The 13,915-nt window shown below is 29.8% G+C and overlaps 1 protein-coding gene across 1 annotated transcript; it reads left to right on the forward strand.

Annotated features, from left to right (window-relative positions):
• Nucleotides 1–56: 56 nt before the first annotated feature.
• Nucleotides 57–6,189, forward strand: G9a (histone-lysine N-methyltransferase G9a). The gene is made up of 12 exons (XM_015321899.2): nucleotides 57–1,690; nucleotides 1,769–2,328; nucleotides 2,395–2,445; nucleotides 2,514–2,617; nucleotides 2,693–3,335; nucleotides 3,413–3,745; nucleotides 3,846–4,074; nucleotides 4,174–4,380; nucleotides 4,455–4,711; nucleotides 4,805–5,055; nucleotides 5,137–5,312; nucleotides 5,659–6,189. Exons 1-12 carry the CDS (start codon nucleotides 567–569, stop codon nucleotides 5,819–5,821), a joined length of 4,098 nt encoding a protein of 1,365 aa, XP_015177385.2. The 5' UTR covers nucleotides 57–566; the 3' UTR covers nucleotides 5,822–6,189.
• The last annotated feature ends 7,726 nt before the right edge of the window (nucleotides 6,190–13,915 follow it).

Genomic DNA, 13,915 nt, shown 5'->3' on the forward strand with positions numbered 1-13,915 from the left:
AGATAAGGGCTCGTTCTTTAGGATCGTTTTAAAAATAAATTCCTCGCTTGGATCAGCGCGTCCCTGAGCAATCAATATGGCCTCCAGTTCTACGCGGGGCCCAACAGAGCAGAGCAGGTTTTTCTCGAAATACCATCGATAGGAACGTGTTACCTTGAAAATAAATTAGTCAAGACGCTAACCGATTTGGTAAAGTTCATTTTCGTAGTGATAAGAAGTAATTGAGTAACAGTGTTCAGTCAAAAAGAAATATTAAATGATTATAGTTTGTGAACATAGCGCGTAAGATATTACATGCATGTACATACACACGTAATACACAATGCACATATGCATACATACATATATTTGTGTGTGTATGTGTATATAGGTATATGCATTTAAATCGGTGTGTAATCCATCGTTGGACCGAATTCATTTCCGTTTTACGTTTACCCGGTGCCATGATAATAGTTCATAGATATTCTAATTAATAATTATTATTTCTTGACTTTTTAACATTTATTCGCTACGATTTTTCTGAACCTCGTGACGTGTTTCTTCGAGTGTTTTTTTTATACGGTGCCATGTCCGAGTGTAAAAGTCAGGATGCCGCTAATACGAAAGAGGGTAGTCAAGAAGAGGGCGAAGATTCGGACATGGCCGGTGGTGTTGAGGATAAAGTTAGTATCCAGCAGATCCTCGAGGGCATGACCAATGAATTTAATAAAAGTATAAGTCCAATTAAAAGCTTGGATGTTAATCGACCCTCTGAAAATTTGGATCATGAGGATTCCCAAAAATCATCAACGACGACAATTGTTGATGAAATATCAAATGGCATTGATGGGAATTCTAACCTGGACAAATCTGAGGATGTTACAACTACAACGAGTACGGAGATAACAACAACGACGCCAATGATTACTACGACGATGATGACTACGACGACGACAACGGCTGCGGCGGCACCGGCAGCGTTGACGATGACGTCGATGACAACAACGACAACGACGACTACGACGACGATTACGACGACGACGACGACGACGATGTTAGCGACTACGACGACATTGACAACGCCAGTAACAACGATGGCGGTGGCATCAATAATAACGACTGCAACAACAACAACAACATCACAAGAGGAAAGTAACATTGAACCGGTAGTAGAAGAAAATCATCAATGTGACGATGAAGGTACTCTTAAACAAGAAATAATAAAGAAAGATAACAATATTCCACGTATAGTTTTAACATTTAGAACTATTGACGAGAATACGGATCATGGAAAGAAAACTAAAATATCCAGCTGTTCTTCCAACCTCACTTTAGTACCGGATGAATTGGTCAATTGTGATCAAATTGGTGGTGTTTCCGTTAAGATAGAAAGTCCAGATGAAAATTCTGATATCTTAGAGAAGTCTGATTCTGAGGAATGTAAAATCGAAGAGAAGCCAATGGAAGAAGATAATCAGGATAAAGATAAAGTAAAAGGAGAAAAAGTAGAAGAAGAAAAAGAGAAGCAAGTTAAGGAAGTGGAAAAGAGTAAGAATACAGAACAACCTGTAATTGATGAAAAGAACAACGAAAAGACAGCTGTTACTGATGAAACTCTTGTTCCTTCGGACAACGTTCCTGAACCACCACTATCTACTACGCCAATAACCAGAAAGAGAAGAGTTGGACGACCTAGATTAAGAACACTTAGGTTTTTTATTTTTTTGTTATTTTATATTCATAAATATATATGTTTATGATATTTGTAAACATTCCGTGACATTTTTAGTGATTCAACAGAAGAAAATCCTGGTCCAAAACGTTCTGCAAGAAGATTGTGCAAAAAATCCTTTAAAAGTACAGTTTTAGAAAGTGCTATGGCAATAAAAGAAAAGTCTAATTATACTGAGGAACATTTGAACCTTAAAAAGCAAAGAAAGTACAATAAGCCTGGACGACCAAAAAAACTATCTCAAGGGAAAGCTCGTCAAGAATCAGAACCACCTATTCCAGAAATAGATAATGCTTTTGAGGTAATTATGAATTCAGAGACCTTTAGAAATACTACATTAGGAGATGGAAATATGAATGATACGAGTTTGGATGAATCTCAAAGCTATTCTTCTGAATTTGATGGTATGCCTAAATTATCTCCTATGACGAGAAGTTCAGATGTACAAACAAAATTAGGTAGTTCTATTGGTAGTCCTTTGAGCGATGAAACACCTTTAGCAGATATAGAAAAACCTTTTTTAAAACCTGTTACTGGTGGTAAACGAAGAAAAGAGAGAGGTCGTCCTCGTGGAAGTCAAGCTGCACGAAAAATAGCTAAAGCAGATTCGTTTGAAGGTAATGTCAATTATAAAATATATATTTCTTTTTTTGAACATCTTTTCAACAGAATATTAATTGCAGATGGTACACCAAGTGTTGCAGAAGCAGGAAAGCACAATGATTATCCTGAAGGTAAATCAGATTTCAAATATTCATATTATTGATGTAAAATATTTAATAATATTAAGATCATTTTTTAGAAGGTGCTGTACCTGCAAAAAGAACCCGTCGAAGTATGGCTCCTAGTCCAAGTCCTGCAGAAGGACAAGCTTCAAAACCAGAATCTACAGCTGTTGTTAGTGAAGTAAGTTCACATATAATTATTCATAATAATAATAATAATAATAATAATAATAATAATCATTAATATTATTTTCAGACATATGGACAATCTATGCTGTGTTTATGTCAAGTACGATCTCAACTTTATGTGACAATAACAGGCTCTGGTGCACCTCTTTATTGTACAGCTATAGATTCTATTGATGGTAGAATGGTTGGATGTTGTAATGAAGTTGATAGTAATGACGTTGCAATGAGAAGACCTAGTACTCGAGTTCCTTTTATAATATTATGTCGGATGCATAAAGAAAGACTTTTAAGACATAATTGTTGTCCTTCTTGTGGATTATTTTGTACACAAGGTAGATTTGCTCGATGTACTAATGGCCATCAATATCATAAAGAATGTGAAGTATATCCACTTAAAAAAGCAGCTTGTCCACATTGTGGAAGTGAAAGTACAAATTATGATGTAATCGTGACAGTGAGTGGAATGCGAAGACCTGTATTTATACCAACTCGAAAAAAATTTTCTAAATTGCCATCCGCAAAAATGAGCTTACCTGGTAAAGGTGATAATACAAAATTAGCGGAACGTCCACCTAGTCCTTTAATAAAGCCTGAGATTATTAAAATACCAGAACCATCAGTTAGCACAGAAAGACCTGAACGTTATACTATTATGAGTCTTTATACATCTGTGAAAAATGGCGATTTAGAAAAGTTGGTTAATGTTTTAGGTCAGTTTTTCTGCACATTTAAATTATTTGATATATAAATAAAATATATAATGATAATAAATATTTTACATTTTTAGCATGCGGTTACAATGCAAATCATATATTCAGAGAATATGCTCATCGTAGTGGTTTACACATTGCTGCAGACAAGGGTCACTTGTCTTGTGTGCATGTTTTAGTACAAGCTGGTGCTCAATTGGACGTGATGGATAGAAATCAATTGACACCTTTGATGTTAGCAGCTAGTAAAGGAAAATCTGACGTGGTAAAATATTTAGTTAGGATAGGTGCAGATGTAACTATGAAAGGTGAAGATGGCATGACTGCTTTACATATGGCTGCAAAATCTGGTCACTTAGAAGTATGTCAAATTATTTTAACTGAATGTAAAGTTCCAAGAACTTTAGTAGGTAATAAAATAATCTTTTAATTTTATACGTCTTAAAATTAAATGGATTGAAACTTATTTGATTGTTGTTATTATATTAATTTGATTATTTCATTCATTAGATTCTGTCGATGATGGAGGATGGACAAGTTTAATTTGGGCATGTGAATTTTGTCATACCGATGTAGCAAGGTTTCTATTAGATAAGAAATGTGATCCATTAATCAGGGATGCTGAACAGAATATAGCACTTCACTGGAGCGCTTATAGTGGAAGTGCAGAGATTACTGAAATGCTTTTAAATGAAGGATGTGATGTAAATGCAGTCAATGTTCATGGAGATACTCCTTTGTAAGTTGAATTCTGATAGAATAATGATTTTTCTATTTATGAAAATAATTATATATGATATAAGAAATTGAACTTTAATAAATTGATATATTTTTGTAGACACATTGCTGCAAGACAAGATCAGTATGCAGTTAGTGTTTTATTATTAGCTAGAGGAGCAAAAATAGGAGAAATAAATGCTGCTGGAGAGACAGCTGTTAATTGTTGCTTAAATGACGGTGATACTGTATCGGCATTAAGATTAAATGCTAAAGTTAATGAATTGTCTGAACATATGTGGGAAAAAACTGTTAAAATATTGACGAAGTAAGTTTGTTTGTCAATAATAAAATATTACATGTCTAAAAGATATTTCAATTGAAAGTATCCTATCTTTATAGTGACATTTCACGCGGTAAAGAAACAAATCCAATACAATGCGTTAATGGTCATGATTCTGAAGATAAGCCAACAGATTTTCTTTATGTAACTGAAAATTGTTTTACCAGTAATATACAAGTTGATCGTACAATAACATCTTTGCAATCATGTCGATGCGAAGATAATTGTAGTTCTGAAAAATGTCTCTGTGGAAATATAAGTTTAAGATGTTGGTATGATGAAGAAGGTAAACTTATTCCAGAATTTAATTATACTGGTAAATATATTTTTATAATATGTTATTAAACGGAGATTTATTAGTTATATATACATATAATTAGTTATATAAATAATCATTTAATCAATTCAGATCCTCCCATGTTATTTGAATGCAATCCAGCTTGTGATTGTAATAGGATAACTTGTAACAATCGAGTTGTTCAGCATGGTTTGACACAGAGATTTCAGTTATTTAGGACACAGGGTAAAGGTTGGGGCCTTAGAACCCTACGCCATATTCCAAAGGGTACATATGTCTGTGAATATGTGGGAGAAATTATATCGGATTCTGAAGCCGATCATCGAGAGGATGATTCATATTTATTTGATTTAGATAATCGAGTGAGCATAAAGAATTATTCTTATTAATATTCATTGTTACTTAAATAATATTTAATATATGTTATGTGTATATAATTATAGGATGGAGAAACATATTGCATTGATGCAAGACGTTATGGAAATATTGCACGATTTATTAATCATTCTTGCGCACCTAATTTATTACCAGTACGAGTGTTTGTTGAACATCAAGATTTGCATTTTCCTAGGATAGCATTCTTTGCTAATCGAGATATCGAAGCCGACGAGGAACTTGGGTACGTTAGAAAACCTAGATTCATCCGATGAATTTTGAAACGACTCTGTTTATAATACCTAGATACTGTTTCATATGAATTTCGTTAATAAATTTTCTTCAAGTTTGGTTTTAGTTGCTTAGTCTTTACCTTTGTTGCTTTTCATATTATTTTCTTATTATCTTTAATTTGAAAATTTTCCTCTTTGAACAACTATTGTTACGTTATCGACGATTATAAGGCGATGTTTTGTCGTTTTAAAATATTTTACTTTTTATTTTCTTTCTAATTAAATATGAATTGATTTAAAATTTTGTACGTTTACAAATAATAAAGATCAATATTCATTGACATTGTTTGCCTTCAGCTTCGATTATGGGGAAAAATTCTGGATAATAAAATGCAAGTCTTTCACATGTACCTGTGGAGCTGAAAACTGCCGATATTCGGAGAAGACTATACAAGTAACGTTGGATAACTATCGAAGAAAAATACAACAAGAAGAAATGCTTTCCGGTCAAACGCCGTAATTTTTATGGCAATAAACTCTAGTTGATTTTATTATGTTTTTATATTATGAGATAATCTTACGCTTTTGAATATATATATATATATATATTTTTTTTCTCATTTTTTTTTTAATTTTTATGTAAACGGAGAACCTTTTTTCTTTTTAATTTTATTTAGATAATATTTTTCCCTTTCCCAAGAGTACAAGTACAAATGGTGATGGGACGTTAGAGATTTTATAAGGATAACTGGTCCAGTTATACCTCGCATTCAAACATAAGACCGAACTGAATTTCATTTCAGTTCATTGATATTTTCCTCAGGTTTGGCCATACTTTCCTATTATAAGCCGACTTTTTGAAAGAATAAAAAAAATGCCTTTGGTAAATGTGCCACTTATTAATTTTATTTAATAAAATGCAGCGATATATAACGATACATTAGCGTTAATAAATCATATTGTCGTACATATTGTACGAATCACAAGAAGAAGAAGAAGGAGGAGGAGAAGAAGAGAGATACGACTTTTTTCAACTGTAATTATAATAGATTATTAAATATGTTGTGTGTGAGAGAGGTATTAGAAGTAAACGAATTTATTATTGAAATAAATCAAATGTAATTATACAACGTCCGTAAAAATTAAACCTCTATTCTCTAGAATATTTTATTCTTGGTTGTTAAATTGCGGATTGTATTGTCCAAAAGCACAGTTTTTTGCGAAGTCATTGTTAATGAGATTTTGACAAAATTATTTACATATATATATGTAATAATATATTATACATTATATATATATATATATGTAATAATATATTATACATTATATATATATATATATATATATATATTACATAATATATTATACATTATATATATATGTAATAATATATATATATATATATATATATATATATGACTTAATATATTATACGTTATATATATATGTAATAAGATTGCACTTTTTTGTACAAATGAGAGAAATTTTTTGTATAATAAAAGTTGTAATCTTTCATAAGACTAATCTTAAAGGTGCATCTATAATTATGTATATAGACATATTTGTTACGCAACACACGTGTCACGCGAATACGTAATATATTTGTAAAATATGCTTTTCATTCGTTTTTATATGTCCTTTTCCATAATTACTTTTTTATCTTATTCTTAAAAAAAAAAAAAAAATAAAATATATATTTTTCTGAATAATTTTTTTTTTATATATATGTATTTAAAGTTATACAATTAATTTCTCATTTCAAATTACTATTCATTTATTTTAAACGAATTTCAAATGTATAATTGATAATAATAATTCGTGGTACAAATGTACGTTGATCATCTTTTTTTCTTGGATTTTCACCAGTCATCATAGTTATCTACATAAAGGTTTGATTTGGAAAATAATCTTCTACATTACAGGTAATTCCTCTCATTATAATATTATTCTTTCATTCTATATCTCTGTAATCATTAAATTATCATAGAAGTAATATTTTCTCGAAATTGTAATAAGAAAATAATACAAACATTTAAATAATTTGTACATAATATTCATAATGTATATAATATTTAGTATATTTAAAAATATCAATTATAATAAATATCTTATTAATGATTTATTTAATAAATGATCAAAACTGTAATTAATAAACAAAGAAACTTAAAAGATTGAAATGCAATCTTTGATCAAAATCTAATACAAATTCCTTTGATATCCTATTTAACGATAAATTTCTATTCCCAAATACACAACTATGTTTATGTACTTTTTTTTAGAAAGAGATAGACATACTTCTATGTAAAACAAAGCATCATAAGTATATATATATATATACTTATGATGCTTTGTTTATATATTTAATATATATGGAACGAAAATCAAATGATTGTCATCATTATCGTAAATGTGAGAGATTTATCTTTTCCGGATGAGAAGGGAAAGAAAAGGGAAAATTTTGGGACGATGAGGGTGAAGGATTGGAAAAGTGATGGTGTTAAGATTGGGAAAATGGTGGAAAACAGTTGGAAAAGTGGTGAGAGAAAGGTTTTAAAAAAGTGGTGGGGAAAGGTTAAAAAAGTGGTAGGGGAGGGAGAGTCAGTAAAGGATTGGTCAAGGGGTGGGGAAGGGTTTAGTCAAGGCGTGGTGAAAGAGCTGTTGGTGGGAGGAAGGGATATATAAGGGAACGCGCGCATTGAGTGCAGCGTGTCGGTTTGAATTTGAATTTCGAGAAAATCATAACTCAGATCATATACTGGGTGTTTATAGATAACAATAAACATTCCTTTCGATAATTTATCGATTATTTAAATACTCTACTATTACAATACTACTATAATACTATATACACTATATATACTAATACAATATAACTAATATAATACAGTAAACAAAACAAAAATAAAATCTTAACGTTATAATATTAAATTTTCTTTATTAGAATTTTTATTACCGTTGATGAGATGATCAACATAAGAAAAATCATAAACACCTTTCTAATCAAAGTTTAGTTCTAGAGAACAATGGGTCAGTCTATAAGTGAATTTCGAAGAGGAAGGTACTCCGAAAATATATTTCGTATTTTTAAATAATAATCGATACTTCTATCGATTAATTAATAATTATTTTATTATTCTAATACATCCTTCTTATATTATAGCATAATTTACCACTCGAAGTCATCACTGCGCATGAACAATAAATTAATTACATTAGAATAAAAAGAATGTTAAAATTGGAACGTTATAATATTGAATTTTCTTTTATTAGAATTATAATGACCGTTGCACACATGATCAACATATATGAAGTCATATAAACAACTTTCTAATGAATGTTTTGTTTTAGAGAACAATGGCTCAGTCTATAAGTGAATTTCGAAGAGGAAGGTACTCCGAAATATTTCGTACTTTTAAATAATAATCGATACTTCTATCGATTAATTAATAATTATTTTATTATTCTAATACATCCTTCTTATATTATAGCATAATTTAACACTCGAAGTTATCACTGCGCATGAACAATAAATTAATTACATTAGAATAAAAAGAATGTTAAAATTGGAACGTTATAATATTGAATGTTCTTTATTAGAATTATAATGACCGTTGCACACATGATCAACATATATGAAGTCATATAAACAACTTTCTAATCAATGTTTTGTTTTAGAGAACAACAGCTCAGTCTATTAATGCATTTCGAAGAGGAAGGTACTCTGAAAGTATATTCCGTACTTTTAAATAATAATCGATACTTCTATTGATTAATTAATAATTATTTTATTATTCTAATACATCCTTCTTATATTACAGCATAATTTAACACTCGAAGTCATCACTGCGCATGAACAATAAATTAATTACATTAGAATAAAAAGAATGTTAAAATTGGAACGTTATAATATTGAATTTTCTTTATTAGAATTATAATGACCGTTGCACACATGATCAACATATTTGAAGTCATATAAACAACTTTCTAATGAATGTTTTGTTTTAGAGAACAACGGCTTAGTCTATAAGTGAATTTCGAAGAGGAAGGTACTCCGAAAGTATATTCCGTACTTTTAAATAATAATCGATACTTCTATTGATTAATTAACAATTATTTTATTATTCTAATACATCCTTCTTATATTACAGCATAATTTAACACTCGAAATCATCACTGCGCATGAACAATAAATTAATTACATTAGAATAAAAAGAATGTTAAAATTGGAACGTTATAATATTGAATTTTCTTTATTAGAATTATAATGACCGTTGCACACATGATCAACATATATGAAGTCATATAAACAACTTTCTAATGAATGTTTTGTTTTAGAGAACAACAGCTCAGTCTATTAATGCATTTCGAAGAGGAAGGTACTCTGAAAGTATATTCCGTACTTTTAAATAATAATCGATACTTCTATTGATTAATTAATAATTATTTTATTATTCTAATACATCCTTCTTATATTACAGCATAATTTAACACTCGAAGTCATCACTGCGCATGAACAATAAATTAATTACATTAGAATAAAAACAATGTTAAAATTGGAACGTTATAATATTGAATTTTCTTTATTAGAATTATAATGACCGTTGCACACATGATCAACATATTTGAAGTCATATAAACAACTTTCTAATGAATGTTTTGTTTTAGAGAACAACGGCTTAGTCTATAAGTGAATTTCGAAGAGGAAGGTACTCCGAAAGTATATTCCGTACTTTTAAATAATAATCGATACTTCTATTGATTAATTAACAATTATTTTATTATTCTAATACATCCTTCTTATATTACAGCATAATTTAACACTCGAAATCATCACTGCGCATGAACAATAAATTAATTACATTAGAATAAAAAGAATGTTAAAATTGGAACGTTATAATATTGAATTTTCTTTATTAGAATTATAATGACCGTTGCACACATGATCAACATATATGAAGTCATATAAACAACTTTCTAATGAATGTTTTGTTTTAGAGAACCACGGCTCAGTCTATAAGTGAATTTCGAAGAGGAAGGTACTCCAAAAATATATTCCGTACTTTTAAATAATAATCGATACTTCTATCGATTAATTAACAATTATTTTAATACTCTAATACACTCTACCTATATTACAGCATACTTTAACACTTGCAGTCATCACTGCTCATGAACAATAAAATATTTACTTTAATATAAATAAAATAATAAAATTTGTACGGTATAATATTGAATTTTCTTTATTAGAATTATAATTACCGTTGCACACATGATCAACATATATGAAGTCATATAAACAACTTTCTAATGAATGTTTTGTTTTAGAGAACAACGGCTCAGTCTATAAGTGAATTTTGAAGAGGAAGGTAATCCGAAAATATATTCCGTACTTTTAAATAATAATCGATACTTCTATTGATTAATTAATAATTATTTTATTATTCTAATACATCATTCTTATATTACAGCATAATTTAATACTCGAAGTCATCACTGCGCATGAACAATAAATTAATTACATTAGAATAAAAAGAATGTTAAAATCTTAACGTTATAATATTGAATTTTCTTTATTAGAATTATAATTACCGTTGCACACATGACCAACATATATGAAGTCATATAAACAACTTTCTAATCAATGTTTTGTTTTAGAGAACAACAGCTCAGTCTATTAATGCATTTCGAAGAGGAAGGTACTCTGAAAGTATATTCCGTACTTTTAAATAATAATCGATACTTCTATTGATTAATTAATAATTATTTTAATATTCTAATACATCCTTCTTATATTACAGCATAATTTAACACTCGAAGTCATCACTGCGCATGAACAATAAATTAATTACATTAGAATAAAAACAATGTTAAAATTGGAACGTTATAATATTGAATTTTCTTTATTAGAATTATAATGACCGTTGCACACATGATCAACATATATGAAGTCATATAAACAACTTTCTAATGAATGTTTTGTTTTAGAGAACAATGGCTCAGTCTATAAGTGAATTTCGAAGAGGAAGGTACTCCGAAATATTCCGTACTTTTAAAAAATAATCGTTACTTCTATCGATTAACTAACAAATATTTTAATATTCTAATACACTTTAATTATTTTTCAAATTGTTTCAACGCATATACATTGGTTTAAACGTTACATGCACATTAACGTACTTTAAATAGAAAATAATTTTAATATGAATTTATTTTTTCAATTTATCAGATAACTGTCTTCAACTTGATTGCGTTCCTAGATCGGAAGGTAATATAATATACTCCAATTACTTACATTGCAAATAAAATTGTATTAATATTCATTAAAAATTTCTGTTTCAGAAGTGGTTTATGGGTAGCGGGTAAATTTTTTGTTCGTAAAGGGTGGTACCATTTACAAATAAAGAATTTACTTCAGGGATGCGACCCTGCCCACGCGAGCCATGATTCTATCTTACTCCCAAGGATAGAATCATGTTCATTTAACTTTTAAGCTGGAACTACCGTCTTTTTTTCTTTTTTCCTTTTTTTTCTTTTTCGGCTTTTTGATATGCATTGATAGATATGCATTTAGCATGAGAAACTGAAGCTTCATTGTAAGGGAAAACATCTTCCGCTAATTGTTAGACGGACCCAAGGATTCTTTTCCGTAAGTTCGCAATAGTATACGGTGTTGGACTGAACATTTAGTGTAGGTTTCTCCTAAATTTAGAGTCAGTGGACTAGTCCAATCGGGGGGAAACCACTTAAAAAAAAAATCGTGAAAAGTTCTGCTTTAAAAGTTATACCCATCCCCCTTTTCTCCTATCCCTTTTTATTTTTAAACTCTTTTTTATCCCTTTGTTTTCTGTTGCAGATTGGACTATGGTAAGGAAACGACCACAGGTTGATCAAAGGAGGACCATAAAGAAACAAGAAGTGAACTTGGTAATATGGGATAGTATAAATTAATTATTTCTATAAATAAAATGAAAATTTGCAACTTTATATAATTCTCCTTTTAGCATCGAACGTGTTTGATAATTATTTTTAATGTATTTTCTTTATTTATAGATTCCATGGTACAACTTATAATTGTATACTCTTTTTAATTATTATACTTTATTTTATGGAGATTGAAAATTATGTATATAAATGTATATAGATTGTATTTCTATAAGTTGAAGTTACTCTAGGGTGTGTTAGTTTTAAGTATCATCGATGATTCTATTGAATTTCTTTTCAGATTACACTCTTTGTTTATCATTTTGTATTTTTTAGTATTGAAATTTGTCTCTGAAATTTTCGATAATAATTTTAACGATTTTTCGGATGGTACTCTTATGGTGGGGCCTAAGAGTTAGGTTCATTCCTTTGAATTATATTCGGATGTGAGCATCTTTAGGATGCACATCCCTCGTGGGTCTTCAGAAGCGGTTACCTCCTCGTGGTTAGACCCGGGCAATGGATATTACTTTCCGTGTAATGTTTATCATATTTTGATATGCTCTACATTCCATGGCAAGTGAAATCTAGCTAAAGACCGCTTATCTATAATATTATAATAATAATTGGTTTCTTTCATTTTCCCAATTAATATCATATTCACATTCCTCTCATTGTTTTCCCTTAAATTTTCATCTTTATATTATATTTCACATAATAATACTCGATTTATTTTGTAGTAACTTTTATTATGTACATTCTTTCAGTCGATTTTTTGACGTGTAGTGCGGTCGGTTTAAGCACGTCTCGGTCGCGATCGCGTTCGCGTTCGCGTTTGTAATAAAAAACTTTATTATAGTTTTTTATTTTCGTTACCGTCTACTGGTCATCGTCATCTTAAGGGTAGGAGACCCATCGGGCATTCATCACAGAAGACTACAAGTAAATATAAATTTTCTATGAAACATTTTGATGATAATTTCAATGTAATTTTATATTATAACGATGATATTAATAGTTCTTTTTTATTTTTCTGTTTCAGACTACCATTGCAATCGTGCGTGTTGGCAATGAATGGATCGTTTGCTTTCATCGTTCAACAAAATCGCGAATTAGAGTCAGTGTTTGTTCGCCGTATATAAAAATGTCGGTTTTGTTCGGGTAAAGAAACTCCGAAAGTTTCTTTTATTCGATTTAAACGCACGCGCATCGTCATCTTAAGGGTAGGAGACCCATCGGGCATTCGTCTCTGAAGATAGAAGGTAAATTACTTTTGATATTAAACATTTAATTGAATAATTACTTATAATTTTGAAATGATAATAATGATTCTAATCGTTTTGTACTTTTTTCTTATTTCAGAAGGGTAAGCAGTGTGAGTGTTTGAATTTTTTGACTGCGTGCAATGCAGTTAATAAAAATTAGAGTCAGTGTTTGTTCGAATAATTAAAGTAAAATTGAATCGCGAAGTAGAGTCAGTGCCGTGTTCGCGATAAGAAACACGTAAAGTTTCTCCGTCGTTTGAACCGTCTACAGCATCGTCATCTTTAAAGGTGGGATACCTGTCGGGCATCATCTAAAAAGATGAAAAGGTAAGTTAACTTTTCTATTAAACATTTCTTCAATAACTTTATATGATTTTTAAATGATAACAATGATTCTAATCGTTTCGTTTTTCTGTTTTTTGTTCACA

This window comes from Polistes dominula, unplaced genomic scaffold (genome assembly GCF_049000335.1).
Source record: "Polistes dominula isolate Pdom_NZ unplaced genomic scaffold, Pdom_raw_medaka contig_49, whole genome shotgun sequence".
Classification (NCBI taxonomy): domain Eukaryota; kingdom Metazoa; phylum Arthropoda; class Insecta; order Hymenoptera; family Vespidae; genus Polistes; species Polistes dominula.

Excerpts from the sequence above, each read along its gene's own strand:
- G9a (XM_015321899.2), top strand. The coding sequence starts at position 567 with ATGTCCGAGTGTAAAAGTCAGGATGCCGCTAATACGAAAGAGGGTAGT. Across the intron at positions 3,746-3,845 it reads AGTTCCAAGAACTTTAGTAG|ATTCTGTCGATGATGGAGGA; the intron begins GTAATAAAATAA and ends TTCATTCATTAG. Across the intron at positions 4,712-4,804 it reads TCCAGAATTTAATTATACTG|ATCCTCCCATGTTATTTGAA; the intron begins GTAAATATATTT and ends TAATCAATTCAG.